Source organism: Canis lupus, chromosome 19 (genome assembly GCF_011100685.1).
Source record: "Canis lupus familiaris isolate Mischka breed German Shepherd chromosome 19, alternate assembly UU_Cfam_GSD_1.0, whole genome shotgun sequence".
In the NCBI taxonomy this organism is placed as follows: Eukaryota; Metazoa; Chordata; class Mammalia; order Carnivora; family Canidae; genus Canis; species Canis lupus.
In genome coordinates, this window is record NC_049240.1 from 47,664,225 (window position 1) to 47,689,604 (window position 25,380).

Consider the following 25,380-nt stretch of genomic DNA (forward strand, 5'->3'; position numbering starts at 1 on the left):
ATCTAAAGTGTCAACTACATTACACATGGAAACAGTATAGTGAGCCTTCAATACATGGGAGGCATTATTTACAACACGGAGTTACGAATATGATTTAAAGTAAAATTTCTGTTTGTATAAGATACACATATCTACAACTGGAATTTCTTCTCAGGATTGTATCCCTAATCTCGTCAAATGTCACCTTTAATCCAGTCACCCAAGCCACATTAACCCAGTCACCCTCACAACAACAATCAATCCCTGAACCAACTCCTCATTATCATTATCATCATTGTCTTCCCTTTCTTGATATGGTTCACACACTCATCATTCCTTCCCAGGACTATTAGAACATCATACCAAATCACCTTCTTATGATAATTAGAACTGAAATCAGGAGAGTAAACTGTCATCCCTCTTCTCCTCTCAGAATTACCCAAAAGCAACAAGAAGAACTAGAGATGGAGTGCAAATGTGATCTTCCACAAAAATAAGACATCAGAAACCCTGAACCACACAATAGGTGGGAAAGCTGTCAAAAATAATGAAGATCAACAGGTACACAGGTGAAGTGGATGCGGGTACCCTTGGATTCACAGAGAGAACTGGCACAAGGTGCTTCTCCACAGTAAAGAGTGGGCTTAGGGTGCAAAGTCAAATATTTCTCCTTCAGCACAACATCCACAGGGTTTGTGGGCTGCCAGTGCTAAGAATTTCTCTGTGCCAGGTTCAGTCTCGAGAAGCAGCAAATAAAGTGCTAAGTAAGAGATCAGACATTGAAAGTATTTTTGCAAGAAGTGGTCTGTTTGATAATCATCTTCTCTGGGAGGATTACAGAAATACATTGGCTGGTATATGAAATAGTTTTTTTTTTCTGACTACATAGTTCATCCATTTTCATGGATTAGAATGGCACTGAAAGTTGAATTTCCCATGAAAAATCCTAAGAAAAAGGTAATCTTTTAAAAAGGTAAACATTAAAAAAACCCTCTTCCTTCTGTTTTAGAGTCAAATTTTATGGAACTTTCTCTTTTTTAAAATAAAAATGGTAGGGATCCCTGGGTGGCGCAGCAGTTTGGCGCCTGCCTTTGGCCCAGGGCGGGATCCTGGAGACCCAGGATCGAATCCCACATCGGGCTCCTGGTGCATGGAGCCTGCTTCTCCCTCTGCCTGTGTCTCTGTCTCTCTCTCTGTGTGTGTGTGTGTGTGTGACTATCATAAATAAATAAAAGTTAAAATAAAATTTTAAAATAAAAATGGTATCACACCTTCTATTTTTTTTGAGATTTGTTTATTTATTCATGAGAGATGCAGAGAGAGAGAGAAAGGCAGAGACACAGGCAGAGGGAGAAGCAGGCTCCATGCAGGGAGCCCGATGTGGGACTCGATCCCGGGTCCCGGGGTCACTACCTGAATCAAAGACAGACGCCCAACCACTGAGCCACCCAGGCGTCCCAGTATCACACTTTCTAAATGGGAACTTACCCGATGATTCACTATTATGTGTAATTCACTTATGACACTATTTTCATTAGGAAAAAGTCCGTCCATATTCTTGATAGTGTGTATTCAAAGAGCAGAATTAAATAATTAACTTTTTATTGCATAGTGTTTCTTCAATATTTATTTCTGTTTTGCTTTGTACTCTTAAACTTTTAATACTTTTCAACAGTTATTTAAGATGAAATGTTAATGTAATTGGTACATTTTAGATCTGCTAAGTACTAAAATGAATTACAATCTTACCCATTTAAATCAAGGAAATAAATTAGTGGTTTAATATCTTTGTTGCAAAAAAAATAATATCTTTGTTGCATTCATAGGACAGATACATAATAAATGCCTCTTACTGTTTTCATCTGGAAATTGGGTTCACAGTATATGATCCACCAAGGAGAAGTTACAAAGGGGTCTTTTTTTTTTTTTTTTTACTTGCATATCAATGACCTTAGGAGGCACGGCAAGTATTCCAGTTTTATGTTCAAAATGATCTAGGACAAAACACCACGGTATGGTTCTAGGACTACTTGATTGGTATTTTTTCATAGTGTATTATTTACAGTGTAAAAACTCAGAACAAGAATAAAATCTCTTACCTAGGATAGGTTTTTGGCCTTAAGACAGGAATATCCTTGTGTGAAGTCAGTAATTCCCATGAAGAATGAGCACCGCCGTGTGCCAGACACAACTTGTACAAGGCACTGGGGCACAAGTATAATTAACGAGAACAGAGACCCAACCCTCGAGAAATCTAGGTTCTAGTCAAGGAGACAGGTTGGTGCTCCTATGCTCTGATTTTAGGGTTGAGAAGGAAAATCCACTGTCTACAAATCTCATCTATAACTATTAAGAATGCCTGAAGCTCCTTAAAGCCAGAACCTTCTATATCTTAGGGGTCCAGTTTTAGCAAGGTGCTGTGGTCCTAGTAAATAAATCCCCCCGGGGAGTTAACACACTAAAATACTAGCAAGGATTTATATGTTAGTGTGATTTAAAGTAAAAGGATGTCTGTGCACACGTGTGTATCTTGTATTCTCTGGGGATTAATATATTGAAACAGATCACTAAGAGAACGTAAGTTCAGATGGGTAAAGAAGGAAGGTCAAGAAGACAAGATTGAGAGGTGAAGGATGTATAAGGAGGGTAAGAATCGTGTGAAATAGCAGACATAAGCCAGTTTTGGGTGTCTGGGCAGCAGCTAAAAGGCTCCTGCTGGGAGGAAGGGCAAAGGGTACACGTAAGTGAGATGGGCCGGTGCCTGTGTGGAAAAATTCTGCCCATCTCACTTCAGCTGGAGGCTGGCTCTCAAAGTACGGGTCAGGTGTGCAATGAGCTTTTAATCTGGCCTCTAGTCCAGCAGTTCCTAGGCCCTGGTACAAGAGAAGACCAGAGCTTTCTAGTTGTTCAGGTAGGAATGGGGACATCAAGCTGCCACCAGCCCTCCTCGCACCTGCTCCCACTTTGGTCCAGTCCAGGTGCACCTCAAACACAAGGAAGGACGCCCACCAGACCGTCCACCTCAGTTTTAGAGTTACCAATGGAAATGTGAAAGAAAGCACTGCTACCAGTTCTGGTGGAGTCTTTCTGGGCTCCCTGAGCGCAGGTTCACATTCGGTTTCCTTTGGTATTCTTCTATCTTGCAGCATATGCAGCTCAGGAGCTGAGGAGGAATGTGCCTGATGGAATCCGCTTTCAATTATCTTCACTTCCTCAGTGAAGCGTTGCCTGACTCTTCTAGGCAGAATGAGTTGCTTCCTCTTTTGGGTTTTCCCTTATTATGCTGTACTACAATTATCTGGGAGCTCTCTGTGGCAGGGGTCTCAAAAGAAGCCCTATCAATACATGTGTAGAAGGATAATATTTGAAGTATTAATCAATGTGCTTAATGGGTTTCCTCCCTGGATATTTGCTACTTTGCAAATCTACTCTTCCCCCACCCCCCAGCCTGAGGAGCAAAGATACTCTATAATCTTTGCCCTTAAGGTAAGGTTATTAAACAGAAATACAAAGAGAAGACAAATAAATAGTTAAGTCTTGAATTTTATATTAAAATTCTGACGCTGAAGTCTACATAATAGTTCTAGAGACAAACACTAAGTAGTTTTTCTTAACACTCTCCCTCCCCATCTCCCCCTCTGCTCCCCACCCCCCCCCACCGCCCCGCTCCTGAAAAATCTGTGGGCTGAAGGAGGCAAGTTGGAGAGGATGGAGATACTCTTGAGTGGATATCCAAGGCGGGAAACAGGGAGAAACAGGGTGGCAGAGAGCTGGCTGGATGCGAGAGTGACTTTGGTCTTGTGCCTTTTCTTCTAGAAGCCGGCGCGGGGTGTGGGGGGGGGGGTGCAGTAGCTTTGCAGGGGCAACTGTGGCCAGCATGGCACAGGATCAACTGAGGAAGACAGATTGCCTGCGTCAGGGAGGACTGAGAGCAAGTTTGCAGAGTTTTCTGAGTTCCACAAGTGACATGGGAGAGTGACCATATTTTCCAAAGGCCCTTCAGCAGGATGAAGCTGCAGCACGATGCAGGTGGCACTGTGTCGTGCTGAGAGGCCCCTGCAGTACACCTGGCATGAGCAACGCAGTGTGTGGGCAGATGGGAACGTAACGCAGTAGACACCGGTTCTGTGAGATGATCACCAAGAACCAGACAGGACAATATTCTTTTCAGAGGATGCCAATGTGGCCATGGGCCAACTGAGACCAAACCATCTTCTCTGATGCTTACTAAGCATCCTTAGAATTTAAGTACTTCCCAAAGGAAAAAAAATAGGGAGAACCTAAAATTTGCTGAATTATCATGAATTCACCAAGAGAACCCTCAGGTAACTGGGCTGAGTTATAAAGAAACAAAGATTAATAACAACAGCAAAGGTGCATAGATAGCCCTTATATGGATCGGGAACTGTTCTAAGACCACTGGAGAGATTAAATCATTTCAGCCTCACAGCAACCATGTGGGGTAAGTACCATTCTCCTACTTAATTTAAAGGTGAAGAAACTGAGGCTTAGTGAGATTAAGCAACTTGCCCACGTTGCCCAAGTGGCCCAGGGGTAAGGGGGCGACCTGGGATTCAAACCAGGCAGTCTGGCTGTAGTCTGGGCTCAGACATTACAATCTGGCATATGTGGATACTGGGGGTGCCAACTTCCTTGCCTCATGTAAATAGGAGTTGAATGTGTGAATAAATGAATGAGTGATGATTACATCTTGGATTCTTTGTACTTGGTACTATAGTTCAAGTTCATTTAACATGGTCCTTATGCTAAATTACAAATATGAGTACCTTCACCTAAAAGGGCAAGATCATTCTAATAAGTTTTTGAATAAATGCCTTGCACATCAACATTTTACGTTAAGGAATGAATATGGCTTGTTGTCACTGTTAGTTTACTTAAGACATTCCAGCTGACTCATCTTTCCCCAGCCCAAATCAGATTATGAGATACTTTGTTTTACTCTTTCCTACCTCTTATTTACTCCATCTGCCATAATTACCTCTTATTCAGTCTTAGTGCTTTTTAAAATCCTCACCTATCTAAATAATCCACAAGTTAAGACCTCCTAGTTCCTACCTACTAGCTACTATCTTACATAAAGAATTCTTAACATTTTATGATGAATTCTTTAATGTAATAAATATCTATTCATAAAACCAACTATTTGGCGGTAACTATAAGGCTAAAATATCAAAAAGTTTCACTACATAAAGCTTTGTTTTATTTAAATTGCAAAGAAGTACATCAAGTTAAATAGAGCCCAGAGGAGAGAGGTTTACAGGAAACAGAAGGGGACAGGCCTGGGAAGGGCCTCTCCCAAATACACATCTCCAGTTATCAGCTCTCCATCCTCATGTCAGAGAAAGCAAGAGTTGGTCCTTTCAGGGTAGTTGATGATTTACACAGATAAGGAGGAGGGAGGAAAGCACTGCAGTTAGGGAATCACATGGGCAAGAGTAGAGTTGGGAAAAAAGTAAGGTAGGCATACCCTCCAGTTCCTGGTTGGAGGAAGCACACACACAAACATAGACACACACGGATAAGTATACTTGCTTATTTTTCGAGTTCTATACTGAGCTTTGAAAGGTGAAATGGGCTACACTATAGAGCAGGAGTTGCAAAGTGATGACCATATTTTGCAATCAGGAAGGGCTGCCTGCCGTATATGGAGTGGGAAACTCTCCAGTTTCTCTCAGTTCCCAGCTAACCCTTTCACTCATTAATGCTACCAGCCTGACCCTTGTACGTTTGCTAATTTATGATTCTAGAACAGTGGTTCTCAATCCTGCATGTTGTAGGCTTTAGGGAACTGTTAAAAGCTCCACTCTGCTGTCTCCATCTTACATCAACTGAGTCAGCGTTCAGAGTTGGGCTTGCACTTAGGTATTTTCTGATATACAGCAGGGTTGAGCACCACTATGCTATGAAGTCTTAAGTGCTAGATGAAGACAATTCCATTTTTTGTGTGTGTGTGTGTGTGTGTGTGTGTGTGTGTGTGTGTTTTGGCAGGCTAATAGTTCTCAGTCCTGCCTCACATTAGAGTTGACTGGGATGACACAAGGGCTCAATGCTCAGAAATTCTGGTTTAATTGGGATAAGGAGGTTAGGCATTTCTAATTTAAAAAAAAAAAAAGAAACAAAAACCTCATTTTAATGGACAGACAGATTGAGATGACTGATGAAGAGAGTGAAAGCCACAGGACTCTGAGCAAAATAACATGGAGACGGTACTGTGTATTAACCCAAGAGATGAACTAGACTGTGCTAAGGTCAGAGAAGAGAAAATGAGGAGGTGATTACAGTAGTCTAGGTTTACATTTACAAGGATTAGAACCAGGGGCAAGGGGACCCAGTGCGATGGAATGAAAAGAAGCCACTGGAGAGATGTAAAAATGTATGTTATTGTGACAGATTAATAAAATTCCCCTGCAACATCTTCATCTTGCATTGGCCCTCAAACAACTCTGAAGCTACCTCAGTGGTCTAACCAACCAACCAACCAACGAGACAACAAACAATCTTAACTGAGAATTTAGTTTCAACTAGTGCTGGGCTGGTAGCTCCCTTAAATATCTGACACAGGAAAACGCACATTTCCTCTGGAGAAATCCAGATACAATTCAGGCATTTCTCCAAGAATTCCCCTTGTTAAGTTCCAAAGAATATGGATTTATGGTGAAAAATAAAATGCACCCAGGAAACAAGACACCAAGCACAAAGGGAGGAAAGACAGCAGAGCCACAAAGGTTTCAGCTATTGGAAAGATCAAACGTAGGTTATAACAGTGTGTTTGAAGTGTTTAAGGAAACAAGAGACTATATGGAAAGCAAGGGATGATTAAAACTGACCAGCTCGTTTTGAAAAAATAACAAAAAGAAGTTCGAGAGAGATTTAAAAAATGATTGGAATTAAGAGAGAAATAGTAAGTTTGAAGATAAACCCAATTAAAAAGATATGTAAAATATGGAAGGTAGGTTAAGAAACAGGAGATGGTGAGAAAGATCAATACCTGGGACCCTAAACGGAGAGAATGAGGCAGAGGCAATAATTTGTAGATATAAGAGTGAATATTTTGCAAGAGTGATGAAAGGCACTGATTCCAAGATTTAAGAAATCTCACCAAGCCCAAATAAGATTACAAAGAGAAATCCATTCCTACAAATATCATGTGAAAGTAAAGTATACAGAAGACAAAGTAAAGGTCTTTAAAGTAGCTAGAGAGAAGAGCCTGATAATGTAATGTCTCAGTAGCAAAATAAAGCTGAGAGAATGTAATCTAAACCCAGAATTGTATACTCAGAAAAAAAAATGTCCTCAAAGAATAATAAAGAAATGAAAGATATTTTGAGATGAACTTGCCACCAACAAGGCAATTTTTGAGGAATATTAAAACCACTAGGGTACTCACTTTAAAGAAAGCAAAATAGTACATAAGTTCTAAACTATGAGATAGAAAGGTGGAAGGAAAGAAATATCAGAAAGGAGAATTATACTTATTTATGGTAGACTTCTAATTTGTTCTTTTCAGCATTGCTTAAAGCATTTATAATGGATGTGCAGTATGTCTACAAAAAAGCTACACGTCATTCTGTCTTTCCATCTCTCCTTTGTAACACTTCTCTGAGGCAAATTTTACTTGATTAAGGTCTGCTATGAGTTCCAGGCAGGCAAGGACTGCTTGTGTGGACTTTTCCCTACTACTGTATCCTCAAGTCTTAATTCTGTAATATTATGATCAAGAAATATTAAATGAGTGGCTGAATGGATGAATGAAAGACTTCATATTGACTGCATATGCAGTTTATTTTTTTATTTTTAATTTTCATTTATTTATTTTTTTTTTGCAGTTTATATTAGTTTGAATACCTATCCCTCCCAACCCTCCGCCCCAGAGATCTCCACATCCTAATCCTTAGAAACTATTAATGTTACCTTATATGGCAAAAAAAGGACTGTACAGATGTGGTTGATGTGGTTAACGATCTTGAGATTGGGAGATTATCCTGGAATATCTGGCTGGGTCCTAAATGCATCACATGTATCCATCTTTACAAGAAGGAGGCAAGGTGGATTTGATACAGACAGAAGAGGAGGACCCCAGAGGAAGAGGATGGAGTGAGGTAGCCATAACCTGAACAAGGCTGGCAGCTGGCAGGAGTTGGAGAAGGTAAGGAATGGTTTCTTCTCTAGATCTTCTGGAGGCAGTGAGGCCTACTGATAATCTTGATTTTAGCCAGGTGATACTGACTTTGGGCTTCAGGCTTCCAGAACTGTGAGAGCATAAATTTCTATTGTTCTAAGCTGTCAAGTATGCAATATGTTGTTATAGTAGCCATATGAAGCTAACAGAGTAAAGCGATGAGAAATTCAAAGAAGATAATCATTTGCAGCCCAGAGTGAAGGGAATTAGTGCGCTATTGATAAATAGGAGTTTAGGCGGGGGAAAGAAGGAGTCTGAATTATATATTATATTTTTGAAAAACGCAAAGACGCTGAGAATATATGCAAGCATTATAAACTTGTCTCCCTTCCTGGACTGTGGCCCCTAAAGAGCAGAGTATTATGTCTTTCTTCTTTGAATTCCTGGTAACTACCTATCATATACATGCTAGGTACATGTTTAGAGTAATAGGTCTAGTGAGATCATAGAATTTTTGTGAAGATGCTTGAAAGAATGCCCAACATTAGGTTTAGGAATAAGGAGGGGATCTGAAATATCCAGACTACATTTCCTTCCAGTTACAGTGGATAATGAAGAGTTGCCTAGGGGCACCTGGGTGGTTCAGTTGGTTAAGCATCTGCCCTCAGCTCAGGTCATGATCTCAGGGTCCTGGGATTGAGCCCCCACATTGGGCTCCTTTGCTCAGCAGGAAGGCTGCTTCTCTTTCCCTCTGCCCTTCCCCCTGCTCATGTTCTCTCTCTCTCTCTTTCTCTGTCTCAAATAAATAAATAAATAAATAAATAAATAAATAAATTCTTAAAAAAAAAGAGTTGCCTATATCTAGTACTTAGTACGGTGTCTAGCTTTAGAAGAAACTCAAAAATATTTTGAAATGAATGAATGAACCTCAGAAGGAAGAGTTATTACTCAGTGTTCTTAAAAGCAATCTGCTTGTTTCTTAAAAAAAAAAATAAACATAAATTTACCAAACAACTTAGCAATTCTACTTCTAGGTATCTACCCAAGATAAATGAAAACGTATGTCGACACAAAGATTTCTATGAAAGAGTCCGTCCAGAGGAATATTATCCACAATCATCAAAAAAGTAGGAACAATTCAAATGTCTACCAAACGATGAATGAATAAATAAAATGTGTCATAGCCATACTATTCAGCATTAGGAAGAAGAGACTCCTGATACACGCTACAACACGGATGAGCCTCAAGGACACTGTTCTACATGACAGAAATCAGAAGCAAAAGACCACCTACTGTATGATTCCATTTATAGGAAATGTCCAGAAGAGGCAAATTTACAGAGAGAGCAAGCAGATTATTAGTGGTTTCACGGGGGGGTCAGGGTCAACAAGGAATGACTGAAAAGGGGCAGAAGAATTCCTTCTGTAGTGATGGAAATGTTCTAAGACTGGATTGTGGTGATGGCTGCGCAGGTCTGCAAATTTACTAAAAACTATTAAATTGCATATTTAAAATGGGTGAATTTTTGTGATATATAAATTATATCCCATTAAAGCTGTTTGTTTTTGTTTTTAAAAGGCATGTGCTTAAAAATGTGACAATTACAAAGGTAGAGAGTGCTTCTTACCAAATCACATCTTTAAAACTATATCACTCCTGCTAAAATAGCATTGCCTTTCCTAAGGAAGCCGCAGGGCAGCCATCTTGTAAAAAACGGAAATAATTTGTGATATTGACAGTGTGGGTGCTTGATGTAAGAGCCTCAAAAAACATTTTTCCATCCAGGTTTAGTAATACCCTAACAATCATAAAAATGTGAAGGGACATTTGGTAGCCTTTTATAGACTTCATTTACAAGGCAGATGCTGCTCCTTACAAGTGTGTGCTCTGTAGCTTAATTCCATTTTTCTGTACAGTATGTACTTGTTTTGGGTAGGCTGAAAATGAAGACAAAAAAAGACGACTTTATTTAGCTGTTTCTTTTCTTTTCTTTTTCTAGGAGAGTTAAGAAAAAAAAAATTGATTTTAACCAATAAGAGACAGTGGTCAAAAGTGACAGTGCTTTGTGAGGTAATGAAGCACTCTGTATTACATACTAATAATAATAGCTTATGCTTATTACATGCTTACTCTATGCCAGGAACTGTGGTGACTTATTTACATATATCATCTCCTCTAACCCTCAGAACAACTGTATAATGTGTTAATATTATTCCCATATTATAAAGAAGAAACTTGAAGCTGGAGACTAGGTAAGTGGCTTAAAAGGCACACACAAGGCTGGTTAACTGAGGCCCAGGACTTGTAGAGAGACCAGACTCTACTACACTACCCTATAACCAAGCTGCAACTGCTGCCCACAGAATTAGTGTAGATTTAATGTTGAAAATGAAGAAACTTTAAAAGTGTACTTAAAATCCAAAATTTTTAAATATTTTATAGGAATTGAACATTTCCATGCTGACGAACTCCCAAATCTCTGTTTTCTGGCCTGACTGTTCATCTGAATAAAAAGACTTGTTCATCTAGCTTCCAGCTGGAAATCTCCACTAGCATTCTAAGAGGTATCTCTAGCTTAATATATTCAAAGGCAAACTTTTTAAAACCTTCTCTTCCCCAAGCGTTCTCATCTCAGCAAATAGTACCTACATATATCCACATCTCAGTAAATAGCACCTGTATATATCTACCTAGGCCAAAATCTTTAAAATAGATCCTGGCCGCTCCTTACATCCTCCATTGTTACTTCTCAAGTCAAACCACTGCCATATTTGCTGGATTACTGTACTAGCTGTCTGCACTCATTAAGGTAGGGATGTGGGCTACATTAAAAATGACTTAAAAAGGTATGATAGGTGAAGGGGATTTAAAAAAAAAACAAACAAGCATAATGGTTCGTTATAAAGTCAGGTTGGGGCCCCTGGGTGGCTCAGATGAGCTCCTGCCTTTGGCTTGGGTCGTGATCCTGGGGACGAGGGATTGAGTCCCACATCAGGTTCCCTGCAGGGAACCTGCTTCTCCCTCTGCCTGTATCTCTGCCTCTCTCTCTCTCTCTCTCTGTGTGTCTTTCATGAATAAATAAAATCTTAAAAAAAATAAATAAAGTCAGGTTGACAGATCAAAAGGGCAGCCTTCTTCTAGAGGTCATTCAAGGCCCCAAGCCAGTGGAGCACTGCCATCTTCAACAAGACACCTCCTATGTCTGCCCCTTCCAAAGGGAGAGTTCATTGGGTACTGTGGGTGGCATATTTTTATGCCCCACCTGGAAGTGGGGCCCTCAAGTATCCCACATCACATCTACTTACACTTAATGGCTAAGACCCACTCATAAAGCCACGCCAAGTTGCAATGGAGCCTGGAACATGCAATCCAACTGTGTTCCCAAGAAAAAGAAAGAAATCTGGGGAATACCTAAGAGTCCCTTCCATATCCCCTTATTCTATAACTCTAGCTCTTGGGTGCTGATTCTGAAAAGGGGAAACAATTTTTTTCTTTGAGAGAACTCGTTAGAAACCAAGGACTGGTCAGGGTAGGTGAAAAGAGGCTGTTGTGTAAGAATCACATCTAATTTCAGAGTGGAAATGCTTTTTTGAAGGAAGCAGCCCCGACAGGTGCCACCTAATGCATTCATGTTATGTTAAGTCAGATGATAAGTGGCAATATACATGATACCGAGGTTCACCAGAATGGTATTTTCTGTTCTTTTCTTTTATTAAAGATTTTATTTATTTATATGAGAGAGAGAGGGAAAGAGAGCATGAATGGGGGTAGGGGCAGAGGAAGAGGGAGAAGCAGACTCCTCGCCAAGCCCGGAGCCTGACGTGGGACTTGATCCCAGGATCCTGGATCATGACCTAAGCTGAAGGCAGACACTTAACCGACTGAGCCACCCAGGCGCCCCTACAATGGTATTTTCTAAAGAAGTCATCTAAGAGTCTCGTCTCACTTAGATAACAGGAGAACAATCGTGGGGAGGAGGTGAAAATATATACTGAATCACCGAGAGCTAATCAATTAAAGGAGAGTTGTGCATTTTTTCCATGAGGGGGAAAAGGACAACAGGAATTCTAAACTAAGTCTCTGGAAATAGGGTGACTGGAAGTCAATCAACCAACCATTTATAGTGTTTGGGTAGATGGAGAAGAATCACAGTGATTCAGATTTTTCTGGTGAGCGGACGAAGTGGTTCAGGGGATATAGCTGGAAAGAGCACCTTTTCGCTTTGGTCTATGTCGCATAGAGAAAGTTACCATAAGTGAAAGAACTGGTCAGAAGTGGCTTCAGTGGAGGCACAGTACCGAAATGAAGATAAAAGAGGATTCTGGGCAATAAATCTGTTTCGACTCTGTAAATACCCCCCTTTCAACATAACGGCTCTTTAAAGAAATAAGAAAACAAAGCTTTCAGAAGGGGCTTGATACATTATTTATGAACTTATCAAGTGGAAAAAAACACCCACTCAGACATTTTAATAAAAACTTTCAACTAATGTATCTAATTTTATTGGTATTAAAAAAAAGCCAATTATGAACTGGAAAGTTATTGTTTGTTAAACTGCTACACGCTTTCTGCAAATAGAATGTTTACAAACCACTTGGAATCACTTTTCCAAAGTTTCAGTTTCTGAAGGTCAAATAACTATGTAACTGCTTAATAAAGAAGCAAAGAAGTACCTCTAAATATCTCCCAGCTCTGATGGGCTTATATTCTGCTCCTTAGGTGAGGTATTAGCAAAGCTTATTTATTTTCATTTCCAAGGCTTTTATTTGCTCATTCCCTTGTGGTAAAGCTGATTTCCATGATGATTCCCTTCTTAATTTTAATACCCTTTTTACTCATCATATAGACATAAGAATTTTCCATAAAATAATGAAATCCTTGCAAAGGAAATGAAGACAACTCAGAGTAAAGTAAACTAGCTCTTTTTTTCAATTAATTGATCCACTGTCATGTGCATATAAGATTTTTTTAAACCTAGGAAAATAAGGTTAATTAACATAAAAAAGCCTCACTCGTCTGGATGCTGAATTTTGTATTTTACCCATGCTGCCTTAAGTGCCTTGATTTCCCAGTAATGACCTAGTTCTCCTAATGAGGAACATTAACCCCTGGCTGTAGCTGTCCAGGACTTAATTGTCAACTGCAGCTGAAATAGGGGAGTTTGCCGATCAGCAGGTATGCGGTATATTAACTCATGTCATTTCAACCCCTAATAAATAAATCTGTTGCTAAGGCAACAGGAAGATCAGCTCTATCAGTATTCTCCCCTCCCGGTAACCAGCTCCCCCCCATCCCCCTCCCACCCCTCTTTTGGAGGAAACTGCCTTTCACACCAAGCTTAGGAAAAAGAAGGAAATTAACTACATGTAACCATAATTAGAAGTAACATCATTTCTCATCCTAGAAACATATCTAAATTAATAAAAAAGGACAGCAAAGAGAGAAATGCTTTTGACTAAGATCACGATAAATTATTTCCTTCAACAGGAGATAGGCACTATGAGGTATACATCTGAGTAAGAACAAATCTCAAACATTTCGGTTCTTTGTGTTTCTGAAATTTCCCCTTCTTTTGTTTAACCAACAAATGATGTTAGCCTGAATAGTGCTGAAATAGCTAATTAGTTGCATAGCCAATAAGATGATACAAGGGGAAAAAAAACCCTTACATATTTTATAATAGTTATTGCTATTCTAACTTAGAATTCTTTGGTGTGATTGAAAAAAAAAAAAAAAGAAAAGAAAAAAGAAAGAAAGAAAAATCTGGACACTGAACCTTAGTCTGGATAACTCAAAAAAGCCATAGACTCTCATTCACTTGGTATCGTTAACAGTTTAGAAAGTAATTTCAATGAATTGTTTTAAAATGGTTCACACATCTGGATGATGGCGGATGGGTAGGTGAAAAAAATAACCTAGGAGGATCTTCCCTTCTGGATTTATTTTTCAGTGATAACTAAGAAATTATTTTGGTTTTAACCAGTTTGAGCCCTTCTTCCCAAACAACATAATGATACTTTTTCTATTACCCTTCTGTTAAAATGAATGATTCCGTTTTAAAAAGTCCTGAGGGATTTGTCTTTATAACTCCTATAAAGGCATTTCACTAGCCCTCCCCCCCCCCAAAAAAAAACCCAAATCTAAAACAAACAAAACATATGTTTTGTAAAAGCAATGCTGATCCTGTGACCATCTCCACTTGCCATTTGGTTAACTGAAGCCTTTTATATTTTCATTTCTTTCTTCTCAGGAGGAGAAACTCGTCCTCAACTGGACTTACTGAATAAGAGGCAATCACCAGAGTCACCCTAGGATTCATCGTCATCAACATTACGTAGCATCAACTAAATATTCTACATATCCTACGGTATTCCAGCCAGATGCTATTGAAAAAAATCTCCCCGCCACCCCCCTCCAAAAAAAGTCTCTGTCTCTATCCTGGAGTACTTTAGGCTAACCCAAACGACACCACTTAAAACATGAGATGAGGCAGTGTGGAAAGTGCAGTTTTGTTACACGCTTATGTGGTGCAGTGGACTGCACTGTGACCTCGGTGCATGAAAATTCACAGGCGGGGAATTCACACATCACTGGAATTGAAATCAGGGCACCTGTTTGTGGAAGGCAGAGGATTTCAGGGCATCTTTCAAAAGGTATAATGGTAATTACGGTCATGAAAAGAGAAAACACCATACATTAAGAACAATAGGAGTGATATTAAATCCTGAAAAAAAAGAGGAAAAAGTGTGCTAAATAGGGATCAGGTCAACAGGGACCATAAAAAGAAAGGTTTGGTGACTTGGAAGGAGAAATATATTTACCCCCCCCCCACATCACATATATGACATACATATATGTAGTAAACAGGTAATCTATCTACCTACTTAGCCATCCATCGTTCATCTGCTCAGTCATCTATCCATATGACCTAGCTATCTACTTCCCAACCCACTCACTCCTGACCTGCAGTATTAAATAAATCAGTGGGGTATAGGGTACAAGGATTTTATCAAAACATTTGTGATAGAATGAAGCAAAAGCAGACATAGGTCTTGAGTGGTTGAAGATGACTGTCATAAGCATACCATAATCAAATAGCATCTTTTGCACCAATTAGTATGTTTAAGGAGCCAAGTTTAGAGATCTTTTTAACCCTGTTTGGAAGAAAAGGATAACGAGAGCTTTAGTTAATGATATTCCAGAGATAATAACACTAAGACAGTAAGGACCATTCGGTGAATGTTCTTCATGCTGATGTGGTATGTGGGAAAGTTAGAAACAGCCCAAGAAGCAAGGAGAAACCAGAGCTCAGTTTGTTATATTTTTCATATGTTCAATAGTTTGGAAAGTAGCAAGGTATCTAGGAGTGGAATTTTAGAAAATATAAATGGAATTTTGTTAAGGTTATGTTTTTTGGCCATAAATTTGAATTTCCCAGCATTTGTTTTCCTACTAATTAGAAATCTTGTACCAGATTCCCAGAGGTTCATCTGATAGTACTACATTAGAAGACAAATTAAGCAAGTGATGTAACACATTGTAATCTAAGCCAGGTATTTGATTACAACTTTTCAAAGACTCTTCTCTGGAGAGTTTTTTTTGTTTGTTTGTTTGTTTGTTTGTTTGTTTTTTAAGTGATAGAGTTCACTTGAGATGTTTTAAGGACAAAAACCAACGAACCAACCAACCAACGAACCAATATCATCAAACACACAAACAAAAATACCCATAGGCTAAGAAATATAACTGAAGAGAGCTTAGCACTGTATTGAGAATATATCTATAACCAATTCCTTATATCAAAGATATTTAACTGTGAAAATGAATAGTGCTACCTGGAAGCCATGTAGGGGCATCATCTTTTCTGGAGATGAGGACAAGTAAGATGGACTCTCGTAGGTCTCACTTTGGTGGAGTATGCTGAAAGGCAGGTGGCCAGACCACATGATCATCTTTTCCAGAACTATAATTCTGTGAGGATCATTTCTCCCAAAGAAACAGATTTATGCATAACACTGAAATAGAAAGAGAACATTGGTGTCCCAAATCTAACACTTTGCTTCTCAGTTCTTATCCTGCTGTGGCACCTGAAGACTGTCCTCCACATGTATCCTATTCTTAAGTAATCACCAATGAGACCTGAAAGATTTAAGACAATCTATTTGCTAAACTTTCCCCAAGTTACTTGGACAACAAGAAAATCAAAAAGTATAACATCCAATCTACTTAACATACACTTTTCAGAAGGCAGTCATCAATTTTGTTTTCAAAGTTGTATTTTTAAACCTCAGAGAGTCAAAGAATGGAAAAAAAAAGTAATTTATTTTACTCTTAAGTAATAAAGTACAATTTTCCATTTTATATCAATCATTTGTTTTCAGTTAGAAGTTGCCAAAGTTTCTAAAAATATGTCAAATTCTTTCAATATTACAGTATATGATTTACCTAAGTATGCTTCAAATCTGTTTTTATTTCTCAATGACTGAGCCTTTTCCTTTCCAAATTTACACTCTTAACCACAATCAACATTGCATAAATTGTTTTATCATTACTTTACGGAAAATATTGCAAGTAACATATAGCTCATAAAAAGTCACTCCACTTTAAGTGAAAAGCTCTGACAATTTTCCCATAGTCCATGTAATGGGGTCATGGTGGAACTTATCACCATAGCTACTCTTAACAATTTCAAACTCCTCAACGTGCCTCACAGGCCACTTGCACCTGATCTTTCTTAACCAGAACACACCCGCTTATGAGGCACGCAGAGGGGTTTTCAGATTAGAACAGAATTTGTGTAGTAGATCTCTCCTACTGCTTCCTGACTACTGAGCCCATTTTGACACAAATCTTCTTTGGTCTGAGAAAAAGTGCTCTTATATATGATGAACACTTGTTTGCCACCAACTGTGAAACCCCAATATCCACATGCCATATAAACCTACATGTTAATATATTAACATTCAGGGCAAGAAAAAAGGAGTCTGTGAAAACTAAAAATTAGGCAATCCAATGACTGGCGGCAGACATATTTGTACATATGTCATTATCAGTTCTGTTTGACAGTGGTTCTCAAGAGCGCTGCAGTGATTCCTGGGGACATTCAAGCCCTTTCATGGGGTCTGCAAAGTCAAACTATTTTTACAATAATACTAAGACGTAATTTGTCTTCTTCACTGTGTTGACACATGCCTCAATAGTGAAGAAACACTGATGGAAAAGGGTTCTGGGACCTCAGGGTGATTCAAGGCAGTGGCACCAAACTGAACTAGTAGTCGTTGCATTCTTGACCACCTGCACTTGCAGTAAAAGAAAAAAAAAAAAAAAGATCGTTTCACTTCAGAATGCCCTTGAAGAAGCATTAAAGTTACTAATTTTATTAAATTTCCTCCCTTCAAGAGACTTCTTTTAATATTTGATATGATAAACTGGAAATACACACACTGCATCTTTGTGTCCCAGGACACACCGGTTGTCTTGAGAAACAGTATTTGTATGATTGTTTGAGTTACGAGCTGACTAGTTGCTTTTTTCACAAAACACTAATTTTGCTTCTAAGAACTGATAGGCCAACCATGGTTAATCAGCCTTGGGTATTTGGCAGACATTTTCTCAAACACGAGCCACGTGAACACGTCTCCTCAAGAAAACGACTGATAATATTTGTTGCAATGATAAATTCAAGATTTTAATTGAAAATTGGAATTCTGGAAAAAGTGTATCTACACCGTGAGCTTGACGACTTCCCAATAATCAAAAAGTCCGCTGATCTCAGCGGTGATATTAACAACCTGATTCTCTGAAATAATGAATTTTGTCAATACTTGGAAGATCTGCACAATTCATCAATCACGTATTTTGCAAGTGACCAATGCGCGATGTTACAAAATCCATTTAGACACCAAGTAAGAGAGTATGAAGAGCCACTGAGTGGTCTAATCTCGGAGATCTCTGAGAAACTCCTACTTGCCGAGTAGCAGCAAAGGATACCTGCAATAATCTGAGTAGGTCATTAAAACACTCTATCCTTTTCCAATTCTCTCTGTGAGGCAGAATTTTCTTCCGAAACCTCCACCAAAAACAACATATTGCAACAGATTGAATACTTAAGCAGATATAAAAATCGAACTCTCTTCTACTCAGAGATTATAGATTTACAGAAATATAAAATAATGTCACTCTTCTCGCTAATTATTTTGCCTTCTAAAATGTTATTTTCATAAGAATACATTAATATTAACACGTATGTGGTTCTTTACTATTACTTTTCAATGACTTAATGTAGATTTTTAAAAGTTTTCCCTTAGCTTTAATTTTTAATACGCTAAATATTGATAGGTGTAACTCTAAAAAAAAAAAAAAAAAAGAGAGAGAGAGAGAGAGAGAGAGAGATCTACGGTGTCCCAGTCATTTTTAAGAGCGCGAAGGGGTCTTTAGATCAAAGAGTTTGAGAACCGCAGCCTTAAGAGTGCTATCTTTCAACGTCTTGTAAACTTATTTTCTCTGTCCCTCCAGCAGTACGCCTTCGGTGCCCATTAAAATCAAGAGAATATTTAAACGTTGTAATAGTTACAAAGAAAATGGGTTTAAGAAAAGGCGTTGCCAATTGCAGTGTATTTTTTACAGGTCTTTCTCTCTAAGTCGTTGCTATTAACCATGCCTTGCTACAGATGTTTATAACAAAACACTAAAGACTGGGTAGAAGGGAGAAAACAAATTACTCTGCAGAGAACCCAGCAACTCTGCTAAAATACTGTCAGTTATTTATCTACTGTCAGCAGAGGTTGCACACTATAATCCTTGACAAGCTCAGATTCAGAAAGAATGAAGAGAGGGGGCAAGCATTGCAGTGAAGGGCCTGTTCTCATGCACAGACATTTTAACACAGATTTAAAGCCAGAATGTATCTTCTAGAAAATGTCACTTTTGATTTTGATACATATCCTAGCAAGGAGGCTCTACATTTGGTTGACTTAGTACGAGATATGTTAGAGGCTAACACTATATTTTAGACCATTCATGATCCCGGCGTGGAACTAACACAATGAGGTCAGCATCACTTCATTTTTAGAGTTGGCGACTGCAACGGCATGATTTCATGGGCATATTTTTTATGATAAGGAGGAGGCCTTTATTTTTGTTTTGTTGGGCAAGGTAATGACAGGCTCCGAGAATCCTGTTGCCCTCTCTGGTGGCCGTTTCTCCCTTTTGTTTACAGGGGGAACAATCATCCCTGTGTTCCCTCTCCTTAAGTCCCTTCTCTCTGTTAAGTGGCCAAGGCAAAAAAGCGACAGGCCAGGCCGCAGAGCTTCCCGCAGGCTACTCTAAAGAAAACCCCGCCTCGAGCAGGTAGTTTAATTAGCTCCCGATAAGGACAAGAAGGAGGGAGGTGTAGATAGAGGTGGGGGAGGCCCCAAACTAAGAGGGTTGAGCCGGCAAATCCAACCCTGGTCATTTCTAGTACTGACCAATGGTCTCCTTGAGGATACAGCTCGTATCGACCGGTCCGTTCTAGGATTTCTACCCAGGCGATCAGAGGTATAAATAAATGTGTGCTTGTGACCGGGCATGTCTGACGAATGCTGAGCCAGAATCTTAATTTTCTAATTCATATTCACCAATTAAAAATAAACTGTATTTTTATGAGCAAATTTACATAAATCAGATGATAAAGCATCTACCACTAAAGGGTAGGAGTTCAGCTCACGACATTTGCATATATTCTCCTAAAGAAAATATAGGCGTTTTAGATTTTCATTGAAGAGCCTTGCTGTGTTGGAACTCTAATGGGCTTAGAACAGTAAATTTTGAAGAAACTGATTGCTACCCCTGTAGCTAGTAAATGTCTGCCTAGACCCAGTGGCATTTGAAAAAAGTGTTTTATCATAAAATTATCCCAGCAGAGTCCATTCTACAAGATAACATCATCATCATCATCATCAGTACTCCATGCAGGACCCAACAGCTCTGGCACAATATTGCCAGTCATTTATCTGTTGTCAGCACAGGTTACACACTGTAATCCTTGACTGCCTCGGAATTAGAATGTCTTTGATGTCCTCACAAGAGTTTTTTGCCCGAAGGCTTTACCAATGCTCGGCGGCTCAGTGTTTATTCCTCGTAATCTTCCTCTCATCTCCAGGCTAGCAGTGACAGATGGTTATGGGCACACAATAGTATTAAGAGTTTGATATTTTTTTTTATGCTGTGCTCTCTGTACAACAAATAGCTATCAGACGCGGGCCAGAGAGCTGACATGGCTCGCTTAGGTAATGGCAAACAAACAGCTCGGGTTGATGCTTTCTGTCATTTCCCCTCCTAACCCTGCTTGTTTTCATTGTATACTCTCAAAGGTAAACTATATTAACCTTATAGACTGTTATTAAAAAGATATATCTATATGAGCATAAAGTGCTTTTCTTTTCTCTTTTTCTTACTCTTTTGATTATGAAAGTAATACTGCTGACATATTGAACAAATATCGAATGTCAACATAAATTTTGAGTGTGTGATAATATCCCCCTTCATATAGCTGTGTGTCAGGCGGGAACCCGCGGATGATGCATAGCAGTAAATAACCCAAACAAAATTAGTTCTCTTGTCAGCTTCTACCTTGTATGTCCCCAGGCATCAGTAAAATTGACTGCACGCTAGATTTTCAAAATTAGCCCTAATGTTAGCTATGTGTCTGGCAACCTCCAAGTTTCCAATGTTCTACTATATTACCCGTAAGGATGAATGTGTTACTTTTATATTTTGGCATTTACTCTTGCTGATGCGGCTTTTTTTCCCTCTCCTCCAAATTAAAAATAATTTAGCTTTAACAATAAGAATGTGCACAAACATAATGCTGCATCTCTTTAAGCAACTAACTTTAGGCAATTAAATTAAATTAAAGCAAAAATATACAAAGGAAGAGAGGGAATTATTCAATTTAATATTGTTAATTTTATTAACATAGCTCTGTCTTATTTTGTGCAAAGGATTGGATAATAATGTGGTTCTCACTCTTCCCCCCATATCAGTATGCTGCTTTGTAGTAGGAGCCTACAAATTTAATTCTGCATTTCCATGCTAACCCAGAACCAAACTTTCTAGAACTGATTTTCTTGCAATAGGTATTACTTCAGAGGCAACCAAAGGTTAGCAGAATAAAAGGAAAAGCTTTCCAGGACCGAGAGAATGATGACACCTATTTTACCTTGAAACAGGTTAATCTCATCCAGACCCGATGCATTTTAAAATAACACACAAGAATGTTGAACAGCGTCCCCTTCTAAGTAAAACACGGTTTTAAAAGAAAAGTTACTCTCGTACAAAGGGTATGCCGGAAGTGTGAAGTTGAACGGACAAACCCAAAGACACATTCCACAGCAACTTTCAATCCCCAAATTTTGTGTTCATACATTTAGAGTCCAAGATGAAAATCCCTTTAGGTACCAGATGCTGCAGATCAACTGGGAGAGCTTCTGGAGTTTTAATGTGCTGGAAGTCAAATCCCCGGCAAAGGCGCTTTGCCTGGCCGGTGTGGTGTGCTTATTACTTCACCTGTAAACAGTTGCTCTCAGAAAATCGGACCTAATGATCAGCCCAGCATCTCTGCAATAAAGAGACCATAATCTGTGGGGGGAAGTGAACTCTAATCAGGCCACATGCAGATTAAACTAACTGGGAGGAATAAAAACTAGATTAAAATGTTCATGCCTAATACCAGAAGATTATCAGGACATTTTACCTCTTTAAATCCTAATTTATAGGAACCAGGGTTGAGTTTATGAGTTTGTATTTGGTACGATTACACGCCGCAGTTGATTTTCCTGTTTAGAGGAGATTCCGCTGGAAAGTGTTTTGCTTTAGCACGATACAGAGGCATCTGGGAGCAGGGGCACTGCTGCGAATGTACTGATACATTTTATGTCAAGTGAAATAAAGGCACCCAGTTGAAACTGGACAAATTAGGAAATAATGGAAATCGTTTTGTTTTAATGGTAATATTGCTTTAACAGGGTGTCTATATGAAACAGTCATATGATAACAGCACATATACATGTGTGTATATATATAGACATAGATAAGGAATCCTGTTTTTATAGTTTGAAACTTCCTGAACAGGATTTGATTTTCTAGAGGTGTCTAGCTGCTGTTGTTAGATGAGCAAATCACTGCAAATGATTATCTGTAATTCCAATTTAATCTAAACATGCAACTATTTCTATATGGATATAAAGATAATTCTACCTTGGTACCACGTTAGTGGTACTACCACACTAAAGCAGTCTTTTCCTACAGCTATAGGGACAATAATTTACTAAGTCCACCATCAGAATTATATTCTCCGTTACCGGTCTCCAACTCTTACTCAATTGGCACATCCCAAACTTACCACCTGTGAGGCCACACGATGTGCAGTGGTCTCTGTGGATCATCGGTTCCACCCAAAATGTCACAGGGATGAAAAGTCGTATTTTGTTTATTTTCCTTCAGGTGAGAGCTTGAATTATCTGATGAGTTGCACGTTCTCAAGGCTGACTCCTGTGTTAGTGAGCTACCCGGGTTTTCTTGTTGTGCAACATTGCAAGGTCCAGACTCTGAATTAAAATTCTTCAATAAATTCTCAGAACCTTTCTGCTCGTGTTGGAAAGGAAGGGCCGCGGATGGAGCAGTGCCACCACTTCCTTTAAGGCCGAGAATCTTCTGTAAATGGATTGTTTTGTGCTTGGGCATGAATCTGTTATGAAAAGGAAATGTAATACTATTTAAAACTTGTCCTTTACCTTTCTGTAAGGACGCAGTGATGATGCGGAAAACTGACAAAAATAAATATATAACAAACATTCCAGAGAAAGTACAAAAGTAGTAGCCATCCAGGGAAAGTCCAAAACTTTGAAATGAGACCACCATTGTCTCTGAGTGGTTTTCAAAGAGTTTCTGTGGCTATAAAACCTGTACTGTACATACTGTGAAAAATACGAGTAAAGAGATGATTTATCACTCTCCCTTCACTCATCTTGCTAGAGTTCCATTTTACATTTTCCAGCCATTGCATGGCCCAATGCATATTTCCAAGCCACACTTAATCATTACCCAACAAAAATGCTTTCAACTCCCTTGATTAACACTGGCTATTTCTGCTCACAATGTTGTTCTGGGTACCTGTACACACATTTTTATTATTAAATCCAACTTGAGAATATTTCTTGAAGGATATGTTTTCAATGCCATTTCTCCCCCATCTTCTATAAGGCTTTAGCATACAGAGCTTGGCATCTGTTACTTACTGATAGAAGCATCTAAATAAAATGAAATCAAGAAGTCACTACTGGGGAGCAAACCAGTAGCGCTTAGAATAGACATGAACGACCAACTAGTCTGTGTTGGAATGCATAAAGAATGGATGTTCCAACTTTTAAAACAGAACTTGAGATTAATTCTGACTTGGGGATCAGTAAAGGCTTAAAGATGGTTTTACTCAAAGGACTTTGAAAGGCAAGGAGGGGGAAGTTCAATGTTGTGATCAAAGGAAAGGGCTGGGAAAGAACATAAACTCTTCAGGGAATAACAAGCAATCCAAAGGGGGTGGGGCCAGGTCTCAGAGTGAGAGGTCTAGAGAGGTTGACTGAAGCCAAACGACAAGTGCTTTCTCAGAATCCTTGAGGCCCGTCTTGAGACTTGACCCCTTCCCTGGATTGTTGAGTAAGTGAAGAAATGGAGAGTATATGCATATAAGAGATAGATGAGGAAGAAGAACCATGGAAGGAGGGCAATAAGGAACATTTGGAAGAGTAAAATGAGAATCTGAGAGATTAACATCATCCTAATGAAGTGAGTTGAGAACCTCAAAAGAATGTCTAAGAAAGGAATCAAGAAACCATAAAAATGCATAAAAAGGGGGTATAGAGCATTGCAGAGGTATCAGAGCACCAGATAAAACAAGGAGCTTTTAGATCACTTGCTTCTCAAAGGGTAGTTCCCGTGGAGACAGCAGGCAGAAATCAGCCTGAAGGTTACAGTGTGTGCATCAAAGAGGGAGAGGCAGAGAAAGAGAGATTGAGAGGGGAATGGAGAAGCAAGGTCTGTTTTCCCTAATGGGGTACTTGTACATAGGGGTATTCATTGAGTGTTTACTTGGGGACACTTGCTAGGCAAGGGAGCTGGATCCTGAAGAAACAGAAAAGTCTTACAAGACAGAAGTAGGAGAATAGCATAGCACGTGGGATTCTTGGCATGGGGGAAAGTAAGTAGGCCTTATAAAAGAGAACAGACCAAGCTTTCTTACAAAGCTGAGGGAAGAAGGAGAGAAAAGTGAAGTTGGAAACATCAGTTTCAGGTGGCAGGTGTGGAGTCCATGGTGTGTCACCAAAGCATTAGATGAGGACATTTATTTCCAGTGAGGTGAGTAGAGGCGAAGCTAATATAAGCAGTGTGTTGAGGGAAGAGGGGCTGAGGATGTTCCCTAGGCCTGAAGGCAAGCTGGAGTGTGCTGTGTACATTACAGAGTCAAAAAGCTTGTTTGGGGGGCTTCTGTCCTTGTCTCAGAAAGCCCTTTGAGATAAATCACCTTATATATATATAAACCCTCCCAGGTAATAGATGCACCCTAATAAAATGATCCATTAATATTGATTTGAAAATAAAGAAACTTGGGCATATACACATTGTAGTTTCATACCTCACAGGTCTAAAATTATTATGGGAACTAACCAACTTTCTTCCTGAAACAAATACAAAACACTGAGTAGATTCTAAGGAACTAAAAATCAGTGAGGAAGTTCTCACTAATCACCATAAAAGGCAGAAAAAAAAAAAAAAAGAAAAGAAAAATTAAAAAAAAAAAGACCGTGACAATATCTTTATTTATTTTAAGATTTTATTTTTAAGTATCTCTAAACCCAACGGGGGCTCAAACTCACAACCCCAAGATCAAAAATCACATGCTCCACCAACTGAACCAGCCAGATATCCCAAGAATACCTTAACTTTTATTTTTTATTAATTATTTTTTAAGATTGATTGATTGATTGATTTATTTATTTATTTATTTATTTATTTATTTATTTATTTATGATAGCCATAGAGAGAGAGAGGCAGAGACACAGGAGGAAGGAGAAGCAGGCTCCAAGCAGGGAGCCTGACGCAGGACTCTATCCTAGGACTCCAGGATCGGGCCCTGGGCCAAAGGCAGGCGCCAAACCACTGAGCCACCCAGGGATCCCCAATACCTTAACTTTTAAACAAGTGAAACCAACAGTAAGAGAAGGAA

At 39.1% G+C, this 25,380-nt stretch overlaps 1 protein-coding gene and 1 long non-coding RNA gene across 15 annotated transcripts in view; one reads left to right on the top strand and one right to left on the bottom strand.

The window, feature by feature from the left end:
• Nucleotides 1-25,380, bottom strand: part of GTDC1 (glycosyltransferase like domain containing 1) — a 392,925-nt gene that overhangs the window by 47,379 nt on the left and 320,166 nt on the right. For 11 of the 14 annotated variants that reach the window (XR_005374275.1, XM_038565125.1, XM_038565116.1 and 8 more), the window contains one exon: nt 22,504-22,848. The exons of the other annotated variants lie outside the window; for them this stretch is intronic. Coding sequence is in view for 10 of the 11 variants with exons in the window: in XM_038565125.1 (XP_038421053.1) it covers nt 22,504-22,848 (345 nt within the window). In the remaining variant the exon portion in view is untranslated. The remainder of the gene's footprint in view (nt 1-22,503; nt 22,849-25,380) is intronic. 14 annotated transcript variants of the gene reach the window in all.
• On the top strand, nt 10,260-14,673 carry LOC111091186. Its single transcript, XR_005374280.1, has 3 exons — nt 10,260-10,372; nt 10,563-10,684; nt 14,371-14,673. It is a non-coding gene; the product is annotated as an uncharacterized LOC111091186 (long non-coding RNA).